This window comes from Myripristis murdjan, chromosome 24 (genome assembly GCF_902150065.1).
Source record: "Myripristis murdjan chromosome 24, fMyrMur1.1, whole genome shotgun sequence".
Classification (NCBI taxonomy): domain Eukaryota; kingdom Metazoa; phylum Chordata; class Actinopteri; order Holocentriformes; family Holocentridae; genus Myripristis; species Myripristis murdjan.
In genome coordinates, this window is record NC_044003.1 from 4846955 (window position 1) to 4862640 (window position 15686).

Here is a 15686-nt window from a genome sequence, read left to right on the forward strand (position 1 = left end):
GTCTCTGTCTCTTCTGTGATCAGTTATGTTGAATTTTATGGCATTAAAATCGTTGTCTGTGTTAGTAGAAAATATCAGCGGTCGGCGTATTCACTACACAAAATAATGGTACAGGCGTTTACAGGAAAAACCAGAGATTGTCTATAGAGGGAGACACTCGACAAGAATCTGTGTTTCCACCTCCAGGGGGCGACGCAGAGTCTAAACAGAGTCAAATGAACAGCGGCCGAAATCAGCTCTGCAACTGATAATATTTTTTTCCATGCTTTGGTAAAACTGTATGACGGCATATTAGGGCCACTGTAGGGAAAAAAAATTATGGAGGAGGGGGAGGAGGGGGTAATATTCCATGAGAAAAAAATCTGAATTTCCAAGAAAAGAATTCACAAATTTATCAGATAAAAAACTAGAAAATTCTGAGATTATAAAGTCACAAATGTCCAAAGAAAACAACTCGGAGAAACTGTTTTTCTTTTACTTTTTTTGGTCAAGGAACCACATGGATTCAATTTGCAAATTTGGATCAATAACGTTCCTTGATACCGCCAGTGGTGGTTCTGCCGATGTTGCTGCCCTAGGCGAAGTTACTGCCTTGCGCCCTTCCATGTTACTACTCCTACTCCTACCCCATACAAGCCCGGGCGGCTGCCTGCTTCACCCATGTCAAAAACCGCTACTGCACACCGCCGTAAGAAATGAGCAGCTGCTGCTTAAGAAGATCCACATTTCTATGGATCCAAATGTGGAACCATGTAGGAACCAAATGGTTTGTTCTCCTCTGGTTCTGCAGCCAGTCAGCAGCACAGAACCTCAGTGTGAGTGGAAATCTGCTGAAACTGACGTCATTTTACAGCCACGGATTTCACCTCAGTGGATAATTCTGTCTGCATAACAAAATTTTGACCATGACAGCCACTGATCGATATTCGAAATCAAATGTGGTGATCATTTTGTAGCATTTAGCCCCACTGACCGCTAGATATTCTACTCTGTCTGTTTAAGCAAGTGCTCAGTGCTGCCCCCAGTGGCCAAAAGGCTGAACTGCACTGTTTATTTCTGTCACATAGCTGCCAGCGGGCGCTTGGCTTCCTCTCGCTCTCTAAAGTCTTTGGTTCAACACTTGTTTTCTGCATGATTTCTGTTTTTCGTGGTGAGGTAAACCATGAAACGCTGCAGCTTCACACATTCACGACCTCGCACACAGCCAATCAGAAGTCTCCTTTCTGTCTTACCTTCTGGTCCACGATGGAGCAGACGAGCTCTCTGACGGCGGACAGCGACAGGTCGCCGGCGTCCAGGCTGACCGTCTCCCTGGTGAGTCCGATCTGCAGCAGGAAGGACACGCCGAGCCCCGAGCCCCGAGAGCCCGTGGGGCTGGGAGCCGCCTGGCTGCCATTGGACAGCCGGCCGAGCAGCGTGGCGGGGGGGCTGGGCGACGGCGACGGGGTGGGCGGGGCGAAAGACCGCGGGGAGGCCAGCGGCGGTGGCGGTGGTGAGCTGTTGGCGGCCGACATCGGCTGGCGTGCTCGTCGCTGACGTCTTCGGGGCGGGCGAGCGGCGTTGGGGAGGGGGGAGGTCACTCACTCGTTTGTCAGCAAAGCGTCTCGAGGCCTCGATCCGCCTGCCGCACTTCACGTTTCTCACCGCTGAACTCCTGCGAGGGACGGCTCCGCCCACCGCCGGGCATCTCTGACGTAAACAAGAACTGATGAGTCAACAAATCAGCAGCACTCAGGGTCCTTCGCTGTTCTTCTTTAAAAAAAAAAAAAAAAAAAAGGAAAAAGGAAAAAGGTAAAATCCTTAATCCTGACGGCAGGTAAAAATGGTGGATTCTTCCTTTAATGTGAGCAGAAGACAGGAAACTGAAGCAGATCTGGAGTTCCTCTGCGCTGCGTTCACTGGCTGCATCTGCTCAGGAAAAAAAAAAAAATTAAATGGTTAATTATCTCTCTAAAAAAAAAAAAAAAAACATGAAAACAACATTGAATTTCAAAGGAAAGGGAGCAAACTTACATCCAGATTACATCATATTTCATAATTACAGTATATTAATGCAGTAAGAGGTTAATAAAAACATCATTAAGTACAATAACATCATTATAAACTGCGCACCCACAGCCGCTGAGTCCCTAAAGGAATATCACAGGACCACAGTGACCCACAGGAGATTAAATAATATTACAACAATAAGGCCAAATCTGAATTCCCGATGGGAATATTACAGGATTATTATAGGTGATATGGGATTAAAAACATGCTATCAAGTATCACAAGATAACTGAGCCCCACAAACACAGAAATTCAAAAGCTTATAAGAAAATTGCATGAATATTATAAAACACCATAGGAAATTTACAACAATAATAATAATAAAAAATAGGCTTAACGCTGGCACTGTAACGCTGTAGAAATATTACAGTGACACCATAAGAGTTTTTTTTTTTTTTTTTTTTTAATATATAAATAAATAAACACACAGTATTGCGTGCGGGAAGGCCAGCATCCCTATCGATTATATTGACAGGCGGTTCAGAGCCGCGGGCACAGCAGCGAGACCTGCCGCACAAACACCGGCATTTCTCATCTCCGCTGCGGCTTTTGCGCAAAGTTTATCTCTGATTACCGACCTGCAAGCTTTCTAAAGCTGCTTCAGACAAAACCAAGAGTTTTTCTTTCTCTTCTTTTCCAAACAGTGCAGCTCCATCAAACAGAGCAGACAGAGAAGCATCGATCAGACAGACATACAGACAGACAGAGACAGACAGACAGACAGACAGCAGCCTTACAACCTCAGAGACCCGCACCGCTACTGTTCACTTTATTTGGGTCAATGGGTTAATAATAATAACAATAATAAGCCTAATAATGATGATAATGATAATGATAACAGTAATAATAATAATGGCTTGGTTCAACTTTCACATCTGGATGTGACCATGCGCACATCTGGATTTTTGCCCTTTAATTGAATTTGTGAAAGCTATTTGTATAAAAAGTGCGCCTGTGCAGTTGTTATCCGTAATTTTTTTGTTGTGTTTTGTTTCCCTGTATCTTTTCCCAGGCGGGACGTCCTCAGGTTGTGCTGCTCGGTAAAGTGGGGGAAGAGTTGAAGTATGAAGCCGTCATTACCTCTGAGAGCAGGGCGGATTTCCAAACGTCCACCGCTGCAGAGACACACGGAGAAATGAGTTTTAATTCCCGTCCAGCAGCAGCAGCAGCAGCAGCGGCGGCGGCTGGCTCTCAGCTCCCGGCTCTACCGGTTCCTCCTCTCCTGTGTAGCGGGTCTTGGGGCCTGAGGAGGAAACAAAGCGGGCAGCCCGGCCGCTGTTTTCTTCTCTTTCCTCTCTCCAAACTTTTCCTGCTGGCGGCGGTGCGGACGGCAGCTCCCTCGATGCGGCTCTGAGGCTCCGCGGCGGCGCTCAGAGGAACCAGCCGAGCGCAGAGAGAGGAGGCAGTGCGAGAGGGATCACTCCTGCGCTGTTTCCGGGTACAAAAAAAAGAAGCAAAACACAACAAGTGGGGTTCAAGAAAAAAGGGATCACCACAAGAAATTAAGAGCGAAAACACTTATTAAAGACTTACAATACACAAATAATAGACAAGTAAATAGATGAATATAAATTTTAAAAAAAATAAATATAGGACAAGTACAGTGGCATATGGGGGTCATTGTAGGAGGAAAAAAAATACAGAGGTGGGTTAGGAGGGAGGAAAAAAAAAAAAAAAAAAAAAACTATTCCCAAGATTAAATTTGTACACTTTTAAGAGAAAAATCTCAGAAATTTATGAGAGAAAAACTTGAAAATTCCAAGATTATAAAAAAAAAAACTCAAAAATTAGTGTGCTGGCCTAAAATCACCAGGATTTACTTCTTATTAAATCCCATAGTATAAGAAAAAATATATTTCTGAGCTTTTTTCTCATAAATTTGTGACTTTATAAGCTCAGAACTTTCAGATTTTTTCCCATAAATTTGTGACTTTTTTCTCGTAAATTTGCCACTTTAATATGAGAGAATAGACTTTTTTTTCTTGCAAATTTACAACTTTAATCCTGGAGATTCTGAGATTTTTTTCTGTCTTTGGCCCTAATTAGCTGCTGTAGGACAAGAGAAAGAGCTGTCACCAAGACAAACCATAAAAACAGCAGCACAATTTACAAAGAACAATAAAGAAACCATGAAACAGACACACCAAATTACACAAAAATAAAACATGAACCATCAAGGCTCTGGAGAGCGCAAATCATTTCAGTTTTTAGAATTTAAAATAATTTCCTGAAAACATTCACAGTAACCAGAGGTGACCTACAGCGCCCCCCAGACTTTACTGTCTCAAACTGAGTGATTTAACAACGAGAGGAATCTTCACAAACACATTTCACTTTATTTCTTTGAGAATATTTTGGGGAACAAACATCCTGAGTATTTTATTCCAGTGGGATCTGCGTGTTCATAGATCATGTGGACTGACAAAGCGCCACACGTAAAAAAATATCATAACCCAGTCCGGCACATAAACTACTTTTTTACGGCACTGCAAATAAACGTCACCTACCTGCAAACCTCAGCAGCCAATCAAATTTCTCCAGACTTTTAGAGCCCCACCCACAGCAACAAGAACCCAGAAGGACTGCACAGACATCAAATGTCCCAGCTGAGCGCCACCTAATGGCAGCACCATGTAAGTGCTGTTCCGTTCAGATTTATCCGAAAGCTCTATGACACCATGATTGCACTTTTCCACACTGTCTGAACGCCTTTTGCAAGCAAACTCAGTGGATTGCAACATATCTTGTCATTTAAACTGTAATTATTTTGATTTACATAGTACTACTGATTTATCATAATTTTGTTGATGATGGGAAGCTCATATGTTTCCCATGTGACATGAACCCATCAAATCACTTTGGACTTTACCCTCCAAATTGTTCATGTGGAAAACAGCCCACAGTTTTCTAAAGTTGTAGTTAAGTCATTCAAGACAGTAAATGAGAAGACAGAAGTGAAAGGTCTCTCGTTGCCCGGACGCTTTCTGAACTGGTGCTCCCACAAAAGAGATGTGATTACTGTTGACAACATGTAGGCTGAGCTTTTATTTGGACCACATGACACCAAAGCCACATGTTTTGGAAGTACTGGTGTTTGGAGATCACGTTTATATACAAACTTATATAAATCTGTAGATAGATAGATAGATAGATAGATAGATAGATAGATAGATAGATAGATAGATAGATAGATAGATTTTTACCAGCTAAAAATACAGAGGAAAAACATAAAACCTGCAAAACTACACGAGGAGAGTGCATACATGAAGGTTCTCTCACTTTTTAAGATCGGATGATACTCTTTCCCCCTGCAACTAACTAGTGAGTCATCTTTCCCACTATACACGATCTTTGTGCAGACCTCGCTCCAGCAATAACAGAACAACAAGGCCTTGTGGGGGATGTAGTCCCGATGGTTTCCGTCTTGACGACAACACGACCATGAGAAAACTCCACTACCCAGGGTGCAAATCACGCGACACAGCTACTTAAACTGAAATTATCCTCTTTACATTGGAGAAAAGTATTGTCCCGTTATTTTGTTTCAGTTTAAGAACATACAAAACACGTTAATAAGGTGATGGAGTCTGCGTCCGCTGGCGGCGCGGAGGAGGACAGTAGTGCTGCGGTGAAAGTAGAGCGGAAGGGCTGGTTGTCCAAACGCAGCCGCTTCACGAGCCGCTGGAGACGGACGTGGTTCGAGCTGAAAGACGGTCAGCTGCTGTACGGACGGAGCGAGGAGGTCAGAGAGCCGCCGCTTCCACAGAAACTAAAGCGGAGTCTGGTGTAAAACTGCGTCCGTCACGGGTTGTTGTCGCGCCGTTCCCATGGCGACGGGCGCCTGCAGCCTGTTGCGTCGGAGCTCCGCTGGAAGTTCAGCTCAGACAGACACCAAAAAACTGCAAATTTCTCTTAAATATTTTTCCATATTCAAATTCAATTCAGTATTTAAAGTTGAATTAGATCATGTAGTTCCAAATTCAATCGTGTAAACTCCCCTAATACCTTTTGAATAGGCCAGTTTCAGCCGTTTAACTCGATTTGCTTTGATCCCTGTGTCTTGCGTTGCATTTTAGTCCAGTCATTTTATGAAAAACCCTAGGACAAATTGCAAGAGAAGCAAACTCAACTGATTTTGTATCCTCAGTTTGTCCTGAGTGAGGGGAAAAAAGTCCCAAGAAATCCCATTGGTGGAAAGTTTTGAAAATCACCTATTTATGACCATATAATACCAAAAAACACTGTTTTTAACACACAGGGGAAAGGGGTTCAACATTTGACTTTCAGATATCACTATAAAAATTCACGAGATGATTACACACACAAAGACAAGAAAAAAAGTCAATTACAAGTTCTTTGAATTATTCTGTTTTCACATGCATATCACACATTATCTGATTTGATATGCGCTAATAAGGAATATAAGGAATAAATGCCAGAACAGATATTTAAACAGTGAATTAAAAGGTTACTATATATATATTAACCTTTTAATTTACTGTTATATAGTAACCTTTTAATTCAAGGTTACTTTATACATAGTAACTTTTTAATTCACTGTTTAAATGTCTCTTCTGGCATTTATTCCTCATATTCCTTATTAGCGCATATCAAATCAGATAATGTGTGATATGCATGTGTAAACAGAATAATTCAAAGAACTTGTAATTGACTTTTTTTCTTGTCTTTGTGTGTGTAATCATCTTGTGAATTTTTATAGTGATATCTGAAAGTAAAATTTTGAACCCCTTTCCCCTGTGTGTTAAAAACAGTGTTTTTTGGTATTATATGGTCATAAATAGGTGATTTTCAAAACTTTCCACCAATGGGATTCCTTGGGACTTTTTCCCCTCACTCAGGACAAACTGAGGATACAAAATCAGTTGAGTTTGTTTCTCTTGCAATTTGTCCTAGGTTGACCCAAATTTTGGCCTAAAATTACTGGACTATTTAGCAATCTACCTTTTTACATGAATTTAATATGCACACTCTTGCATCTTAAAAAGACAAACAGTACCCCTGTCAGACTGATTTTTGCAAATGCTTAAACCGATTTAAAAATCGGTTTTAAAATCAGTTATCCAGGGAAAAAAAGATGATTTGAGTCAAAGTGAGTGTAAATCAGGCAGGAGATGGTGGACTAGCACCAGTTAAGATTACTAATCTGTCATGTAATTATCTAAAATACATAATCTGTGATATATTTTTTGTCACAACTCAGGGATTTAGATCCTGTTTTCCCTCTGGTGTTAGGTAAGGATGTGATGGCAGGTTATTATTTATTTATTTATTTATTTATCTATCCAGTTTTTGAGTTATTTATTTGGGGCCTGGCTGGGAAAATGTGTGCATGAGTGAAAGTCTCCACTTCCAGTTATATCTCAACATATTGATAGAAAATAATCAAATGGATCCCTTGATTTAGGCTAATAGAAGCCTGAAAAAAATCTGTGTTTGGATGAAATGAAGAATATTTCCATAGTATTAACCACTTTATTATCGAAATCAGTGCCCAAATTTGTTGTTGCAAATGTAGTTTTATTTTGAGTTGTGAATTCAGGGTTTTGTCAGAGGTCAGCAGTTGAAAAAGGTAAAACTGAGGGGTGTATTTATGGTTTTGTACATGTGTGATAGAGCAGTTTTCACGTTGCGTGGTTAACATAACGCTGTGCTTTGTTCAGTATCAAAGTCCTCATGAAATGACCTCACATGACCTCCGCTTCCTTTCTTAAACAGTGACGTCATCCTGCATGAGTGGGTGTGAATAAAAAAGTCAGCCAGTTAAACCTTCACAGATCTTTAAACATCCCCTCTCATCCACCTTAAACCTCGTGTTTCTCAGCCAAACCGAGGTCCTGTTGGTTTGAACTTGTGAATGATCCTTCCCTGCATCCATGTCCCACCCAAACTTCCTGTTCCAACAGGAAATACATCAGATCCAGACAGTGGGAGTCCCTGTCATGGGCTCTTTAAAGGGAAGCCGTCAGGTGTAACCAGAGCAGCCACGTGGCGTGTCCTGTTTGATTGCAGAAGCCGGTGAAGAGCATCGACCTGACGGGGGCGGTGCTGGAGACCGAGGAGGGTCCCGGGACCTTTGGGTGGACGATCACAACCAGAGACAGTAAACGCACCTTCCACCTGCGGGCCGGCAGCGCGGCGGAGCAGAACAGCTGGATGGTGTGTGTGTGTGAGGCTCAGATCAGGTCCACCCCGCAGGGCGCCAACGCTTGTGTACTGCAGTAGCAAACAGCTCAGTGGACCCACTGCATTTTTTATTCGTTATTTATTTATTTATTTTTAAAATAGATGGTTTTCTATTGTTTTTATACACAGCTTTGTATATTGTAGCTCTGCTGGATGTGTGGCAGTGTGTCGCTAAAAGGTGAAACAGCAATAAACCAGATTTTATGAAATAAAGTAGATCAGCAGTGCTTTTATTATTGCACGATGCGTTCCAGTGATGTTGGAAAGTTGGAAATTTCTGCGTCCTCGGAGGAAAACTGGAACGGGCCGGCCTGTTGAGTCAGATTCCTATTCGCATGAACATCACCAACATCACAGTACACTCAAGTTTGATTTTCAGCATCACGTGACCTTAAAGCTGACAAAGCTCCCGTGTGACAAACAACAGAAGTAGAAATATGAATTGAAAAAATAGAAAAATAGAGATTCTAATAAAAATGTCACTGGGAAAAATAGACTCTTAATATAAAATGTAAAGTTGACGTCACTAAATATCATCGACACAGTGTTAGCTGCTGCACAGAGGAGATTTGTTTTAACGGTCATCGCCGTTACACAGAGGTTCCTCACATTTCATTACTTCACTAAATTTCTGCTTGAGTTTTGTCCTTCATTATTTTAAATCAGATCCATTACAGAGAACAGATGATCAGTGACAGAATGTGGAACCTTTCACAATAAAAGCTCAAAGTCAGCAAAGATGAGAAGAGGAACCTGCTTCTACTTTGCTGGCTCTACTCTTTGTCATTTCCAAACTTCACAATAAAAGCTGCAGCATGAAAAACTGCAACGAGGACCATTTAGACTCAACCATCACATGATGTTCTTATTCCACATGTGTCAGTTGAGTCTACGGGGTCCTCACTCTATGAAACCTTGTTGATCGGTTATAATTTTGAGAACAATTAATCGTTTTGGTCATATATCAATTAAAAACACCAAACATATATTATCTTACTAAAAAGATATGGCTTCTCAAATGCTAAGACTAAGCTGCTTTATGTAAGGGATTTCATTTTGAGTTCTTGGAATCCACAAAATGTTTAATTGATTAATCAAATAAATAGTTGTGAGATTAATTGAAAAGCCTCTAATTACAGCCCCTACAGTTTTTCAGAGTAAAAGCATGTGGAATGATATGAAGATTTGGAGCAGTTTAAAGACAAACCCGTTCCTTTTCATTCTTGTGAAAATCAGCCTGTGTGTTTTGTCCGCTGCCGTCTGACTTTAGCTGAACTGTAATGAGGCCAGTTTGCTGACTCTACCCATCATGCCGAGCGTTTTCCTGTGCCGCTGAGTGTATAATGTATATTGTTCCAGCCTGGAGCACCTTTATCTGCGTCTATTGTCCAGCAGCAGCCGAGGGTAAATATTGCCGGCCGGTTGCTATGGCCTGACCCTCCTCCAACAGGAATCCTGCAGCCTGGAAGATTGGCCTGAAATGCCCGCCGTGTTTTCACAGAGACGATGAGATGAAAATACCCCGCAACACCGAGCACAATGCAGCCTGGAGGTTAAAGATCACATCAGGGAAAGAGAGAGAGAGAGAGACTCAGAAGGAGAGGTCAGACTGTTAACTGAGAGAGAGCAAGAGAGAGAGAGAGAGAGAGAGAGAGTTGTCTGAGGAAAGACAGATGCTGCAAAAAATCCCCATCCCTACAAGTCCCCAAGTCTCATTTTCAGTTTTCTTCTTCTTTTTTTTTTTTTTTTTCAAATAAAATAAGACAAGCCTTTATTGTCTGCCTTAAAGGTGCAGTGTGTGGTTTGAGAGATGCACTATATGGATAAGTACCAGGCCACAGCTCTTAATGATTGAATTCAGGTGTTTCATTCAGTCCCGTTGCCACAGGTGTATAAAACCCAGCAGCTAGCCATGAAGTCTGCCTTTACAAACATTAGTGACAGAGCGTCTGGTTCTAAAGAGCTCACTGAGTTCCAGCGTGCTGCTCTAATAGTAATGTAATAGGAAGCCACCGCTGCAACAAGTCAGCTGGTGAAGCTTCTTCCCTCCTAGATATTCCACCATCAACTGGAAGTGGGATTATTGCAAAGTGGAAGCGTTTAGGAACCACAGCGACACAGCCACCAGGGGGCGGCACCACGTAAAGTTACAGAGCGGGGTCGCTGAGCGCCGAGGCTCATAGTGTGTAAAAGTGTCCGACGCTCTGCTGACTCAGTACCTGCAGAGCTCCAAGCCTCCTCTGGCATCAACATCAGCACAGAAACTGAGCGCTGGGAGCTTCATGGCCGAACGGCCGCACGCCAGCCTCACATCACCGAGCATGACGCCCCGACCTCAACCCCATCCAACACCTTTGGGATCAACTAGAACGGAGACAGGGAGCCGGGCCCTCTGGTCCAACATCAGTGTCTGAGCTCACAAACGCTCTTCTGGATGAACGGGCAGAAACTCCCACAGACACACTCCAACATCTGGTAGAAAGCCTCCCAGAAGAGTGGAAGCTGTTCTGCTGCAAAGGGACCAACTCCATATTAATGCCTCTGGGTTCAGGATGGAGGTCAGAGAAGCTCCTGCAGGTGGAAGGTGGAGGTGGTCTGTGATTTCAGTAATGTGTCAGTAATGTTCAGGTGATATTAACTATTTAAGAAAGCCTCTTTTCGGCTTTCTGTGGTTTGGCTCACAGGAGATTTTAAATCAAATCAAATCAAATCAAACTTTATTTATATAGCACCTTTCATACATAAAACAAATGCAACACAAAGTGCTTTACATTAAAATACATACAACCCTAATCCCCCACCCCCTCATACTCACCCACACACGCACACACACACAAGTACAACATATTTCACACATGCATACACTCCACACCCCACCACACCCCAGCCCCCCCAACCACACCCAAAGATAAAAGGAAACATGGCTGAGCGCTGAGGGACCAGATGAGGAAACACCATTCATTCTTTGGGAGCCATCCACACCGGGAGACGCCCCAGTCCACGACTATAGGGGGCACCACCACAGAGACCACCCCGACCCAGACAGATAGGAGCCCACACCACGGCCATAAGGCCCTGGAGCAGGGCCCCCAACCATCCAGGCCAGGACAGCCCCCAGGACGGCACCCCCTGCAGGCAGGCCAGACACAGCTCCCGGTGTGGAGGGCCCCCATGAGGAAAACACTGGAGCTAAAAACTAAAAGACAACAGAGTAAAATACAATCAATACTAAACGGAATAGAGAAGAAATAAGTAAATAAATAAATAAATAATATATATATATATAAACATATAAAAAATGAAGTGTAATAAATGAGTGAGTATTAATAAATTAAAAACAATAAAATTAAAACAATAAAACAATGCAGGCAACATAAATATGTATTAAAAAGCAAAAAAAAAAAAAAAAGAAAAAAGAAATTATTTAATCAGCAACTAAAAACAGTAAAAACAATAGAAGCAGCATAAAAGAGTGGAAATAGAATCAGATAAAAGCCAGATTAAAAAGGTGGGTCTCGAGCCTGCGTTTAAAAACATCAACAGGCTCCTCAAATCTGCCAGAGGGATGAGAAAATTCCACTTGTTTCTAATGCAGTGTCACTTTTTTTCAAGAATTTTTTATGCTTCATTTTTCTTTCATAGGCATTTGAATAATTGAAACCTGGGCAAACATGGGAAATTTTGCAAGAAATTATAGGAGGGTACCAGACAATGACCTGGGAATTAGCTAAAAAAAAAAAAAAAGAAAGAAAGAAAGAAAAAAGAAAGAGAGAGAGAGAAAGAGAGAGAGAAAAAATTATTAGAAAATAAAAATAGCTTTGAAAATAATAATAATAACAACCAATGTGCTATATTCATAATATTCAGAATTATGTTGCAGGTCTTTTTTGGGTCTTTTTTTTTTTTTTTTTTTTTTTAATTTGCCGGACTTCTTTATTATTATTGCTTGATTTCAGGTCATTTTTCTAATTTTATGTTTATTTTTTATTTTTATTTTTTTTCCTCTAATTTTTGGGTCATTTCTTGTTCAGTTGCTCGTTGTTTTTTTCACATTTTAGAAAGAAATCAAATGACTGCTCACACCTGTGTCTGTGAGTCCTGCAATTACTATTTTCTGTCAAAAGAGGGCGACGTTTCTCTAAAAAAAAAATCTGCAGTCCCTTCATGCAGAGGATCAGCAACAGGTTCAGGATTTATCTGTATGACTCATTTACTGAGAAACTATAAAATATATGACTGCAACAATGGCATAAAAATGTTACATAAACTTTACATAAACATGTAAAGTTTTGCATATTAATAACTGATTTTTTGATCAATTTGGACAATTTTGAGTTTATTTTGAGCTGACAGGAGAGCTGTAACATATTAATTAAGTGTGATTGACAGAAAACTGACAGTTTAATTATCACTGACGAGCTGACAAACATCTCCTCCATGTTGTTGGCTCTAATAAGAGATTATCAAACTGAGTGAATGGAACATTATTAGAGTCTCCGTCCTCATATTGAGTTAACCCTCTTTCTGAATGCAGTCCATCCCTTGGCCGTGTGAAGTTTTTAAATTCCTCTTTAATCTGCATCATCTCCAGCTGACCTTTCACCTCACAGTGGATTCAAAGCACCATTAGCTTTTGACCTTTATTGACCTTTAGTACAGCAGCACTGATGGTCCATTTTGACAAGGGAGCGCAGGAAAGCGACCTGTTGAGAATGTGCCGTTCGATATCCCAGAAAATTAAATTTCCTGCCTGTAAATTTCACTTGAACGCGCCATTCAAACCAAGACGTCCAAGCTGGAGAGTCAGAGATCAATTCCCATTCACTTCCTGAGATGAGATTCCAAGTCATGAAAAAAAAAAGTTTAGAGGTGATAAAACATCACTGCTTGGCCGAGCTTCATTCAAATCCACAGAACTTTATTTTTAAAAGGCTAGTGGAGATCCTGAGGTTTCCAAAGATCCCAAACATGTGCTGCTGAATTCCAGGGAAATATATACAAATCTGACTTATATGCCTCCTTAAATGGTGGAATCAATAATCAATAAGAGATGAGAGCCTCAGGACAGTTCAGAATCATCATCTACAACTAATTACAGCAAACACCCAGCAGAAGAGAAAACTATTTGTTATTTCTAGTGGAATGAAACTGCAGTGTGTTGTTAGTGTTTTTCTTCCAGATGTCAGGCTGGGAGGTGAGTTCTGAAAGCCAGAAATCTGAGCAGCAAGTGAAGTAATCACCAGCTGCGTTCAGGTGGACCCACATATTCCACTAATAATCGGAATAAAACCCTAATCAGAATAAAAAATGCCTCCAAACCAGCCAGCCAGGGTTCATTTTTACAGACGACCTGATGGGGGCGCCACCATTGGACTTCACGACTCAGCCTAGATTATATTGATATTATATTTATATTTCCAGCTGATTAGACACTTCCCAGGTCAGAAAAATTTGATTCTGCATGTAAACGCACATCTGATCCGATCGGTTTATTAAGTCTCCATGGAAACGGTGAAGCTGGAATCTCTGATCTGAATGATTTCAATCAGGATCAAGAAATCTTGTCCATGTAACCGCAGCAGCTGATCGATGATAATCCTGTTAACCGCCTGCAGATTCACTCCTATCATGTGTCTGTGGGGTGGAGCGTCATACAAATCTGACCTATCGGCTCCTTTAAATGCTGGAATCAATAATCAATACGAGATCAGAGCCTTCAGTCAGTCTTTGTATTTCTTTCCTGTGTTACTACTACTCCAGAAGTAGTTTTTTTTTTTTTTCCAGATATTTTTCCCTGCGAGTGGAGCCGGAGCTCTGCAGCGACTTCCCATGGGAAAATGTTTGATGATCTAAAAGCGTTTGAAGAGCCACCGCCCGGCGCAGAGACGACACGGCGGATCTAATTAGAGACAGACGCGTTTCGGTGTGATCGTTCGTGATGTGAGAGCTTTGTTTGGTGCAGAGATCAGAGGACATAAACATGCAGAGTCTTATTTTCTTATTTTATAATTAGAAAGCTAATTTGTTCATATTTCACCAGCGGGGGTCAAAGGTCACAGCCTGCAAGACCCAGCTAAATATGAAAATTTTCAAACGGATGTTAAATTTAATTTGGGTGCAGTGATTCTAACAGAATAAAAGTATAGGCATTAATGAAACTGACTCAAGCTGAAACTAGACGAAGCTTAATGAGTGATAAATGTTTGCGGTTGTGGCTTTCAAATGTGTTTTTTATTTCTGTCAGATTTCCATCAAACTGATCTAATTAAACACAGTCAAACCCTGTTTCAGTCAAGTTGATGTTAAACCAAATCAACGTGACTTGGTTCTATCTTTCATATAAATACATAAAATAATCAAAAAAATTGTACTTATCTGGATAAAATCAACTTAATTTTTACAGTCTGTTTTTTTTTCCTACAGCACCAATGATCATTTTAAGTGTATGGGCATCTTGTCTCTCAAACCTGCTGCTTGATAGTGATTTTTATTTGTTTATTTATTCATTTTAAATTGATTTCCCTACTACATGGTTTATATTGTTGCTATATTTTGAGATTTTATATATTTGAATGCATTTTTGTCCCAGTGTGCTCTGCTCTTATTTTGCACTAAAATTTGTTCCATTTGCTCTATTTTTCTTTATATTATTTTTTCCTGCTTTTTATCCTTTTTTTTTTTTTTGTTTACAACAGATTGAAGTCTAGTTAAACCTTGTAAATCTAGAAAACCTGCATTTTTCACGTAAGATATAAAATCCTCGTCCCACATTGTAATTGTCACTTGCTGATGATAATGCAGGCGGATGTTTTTGAGACACGACACTATTCATTTTTACAAGCCAGACACTGAAGGTAACACAGGACTCCTCTCATATAATCACTTGTTTAACTCAATAAACACTTTTGTATTTATGAATATCCTGTTTCAAACTCAGCAGTTAGACTAATAATAAATAGGGCATTGTTTAATTTGTTACCTCTTAACGTTTAAACAGATGCTGCGTTCAAGGCAAATGGCAGAAATGGTAGCAAAGGTTTTCCTGCTTGAAAATAGCACTCACCTCCACTTTAAATGGATCTAATAGCCCGATGAATGTCACCACTGCAACTGATCTTTGACAGAATTACCCTAACTGGCACAAATAAGCACTGCAATTACAGGACAGTGCAAGATAACGCATGTTCCTGCTGACTGACCGGCCATTTGTGGAGCTGCATTGTTGGGTACATCAGCGAACCCCCGGGGGCCTTTCTCAATCTCTGTTTCTCTCCGTTCTTCTGCACCTTCATGACATGTTCCAGATAATATCTAATGGCTGAAAAACTACTCCAAAACACACACTCTCTCTTTCTCTCTCTCTCTCTCTCACACACACACACAAGAAAAAACCTCTCCAAAAGACACCACATTAAAAATCCTACACATTAACT

The 15686-nt window shown here is 40.9% G+C and overlaps 2 protein-coding genes across 4 annotated transcripts in view; one reads left to right on the forward strand and one right to left on the reverse strand.

Annotated features, from left to right (window-relative positions):
• Positions 1-3385, reverse strand: part of LOC115355826 (serine/threonine-protein kinase D3) — a 73871-nt gene extending 70486 nt beyond the window's left edge. For both annotated transcript variants that reach the window (XM_030046728.1, XM_030046727.1), the window contains exons 1-2: positions 3130-3385; positions 1233-1908 (exon numbers count right to left, since the gene is read on the reverse strand). In XM_030046728.1, the coding sequence (XP_029902588.1) occupies positions 1233-1514 (282 nt within the window). In that variant the 5' untranslated portion in view covers positions 1515-1908; positions 3130-3385. The remainder of the gene's footprint in view (positions 1-1232; positions 1909-3129) is intronic.
• A 2129-nt stretch (positions 3386-5514) lies between these two features.
• On the forward strand, positions 5515-8462 carry LOC115355828 (PH domain-containing protein DDB_G0274775). 2 transcript variants are annotated; one of them, XR_003927923.1, is made up of 2 exons: positions 5515-5791; positions 7786-8462. XR_003927923.1 is itself a non-coding variant. In XM_030046731.1 (2 exons), exons 1-2 carry the CDS (start codon positions 5630-5632, stop codon positions 8290-8292), a joined length of 375 nt encoding a protein of 124 aa, XP_029902591.1. In that variant the 5' UTR covers positions 5515-5629; the 3' UTR covers positions 8293-8462. The 2 variants fall into 2 exon arrangements, 1 of the variants encoding a protein (XP_029902591.1); XM_030046731.1 differs by having other exon boundaries at positions 8080-8462.
• Positions 8463-15686: the final 7224 nt, after the last annotated feature.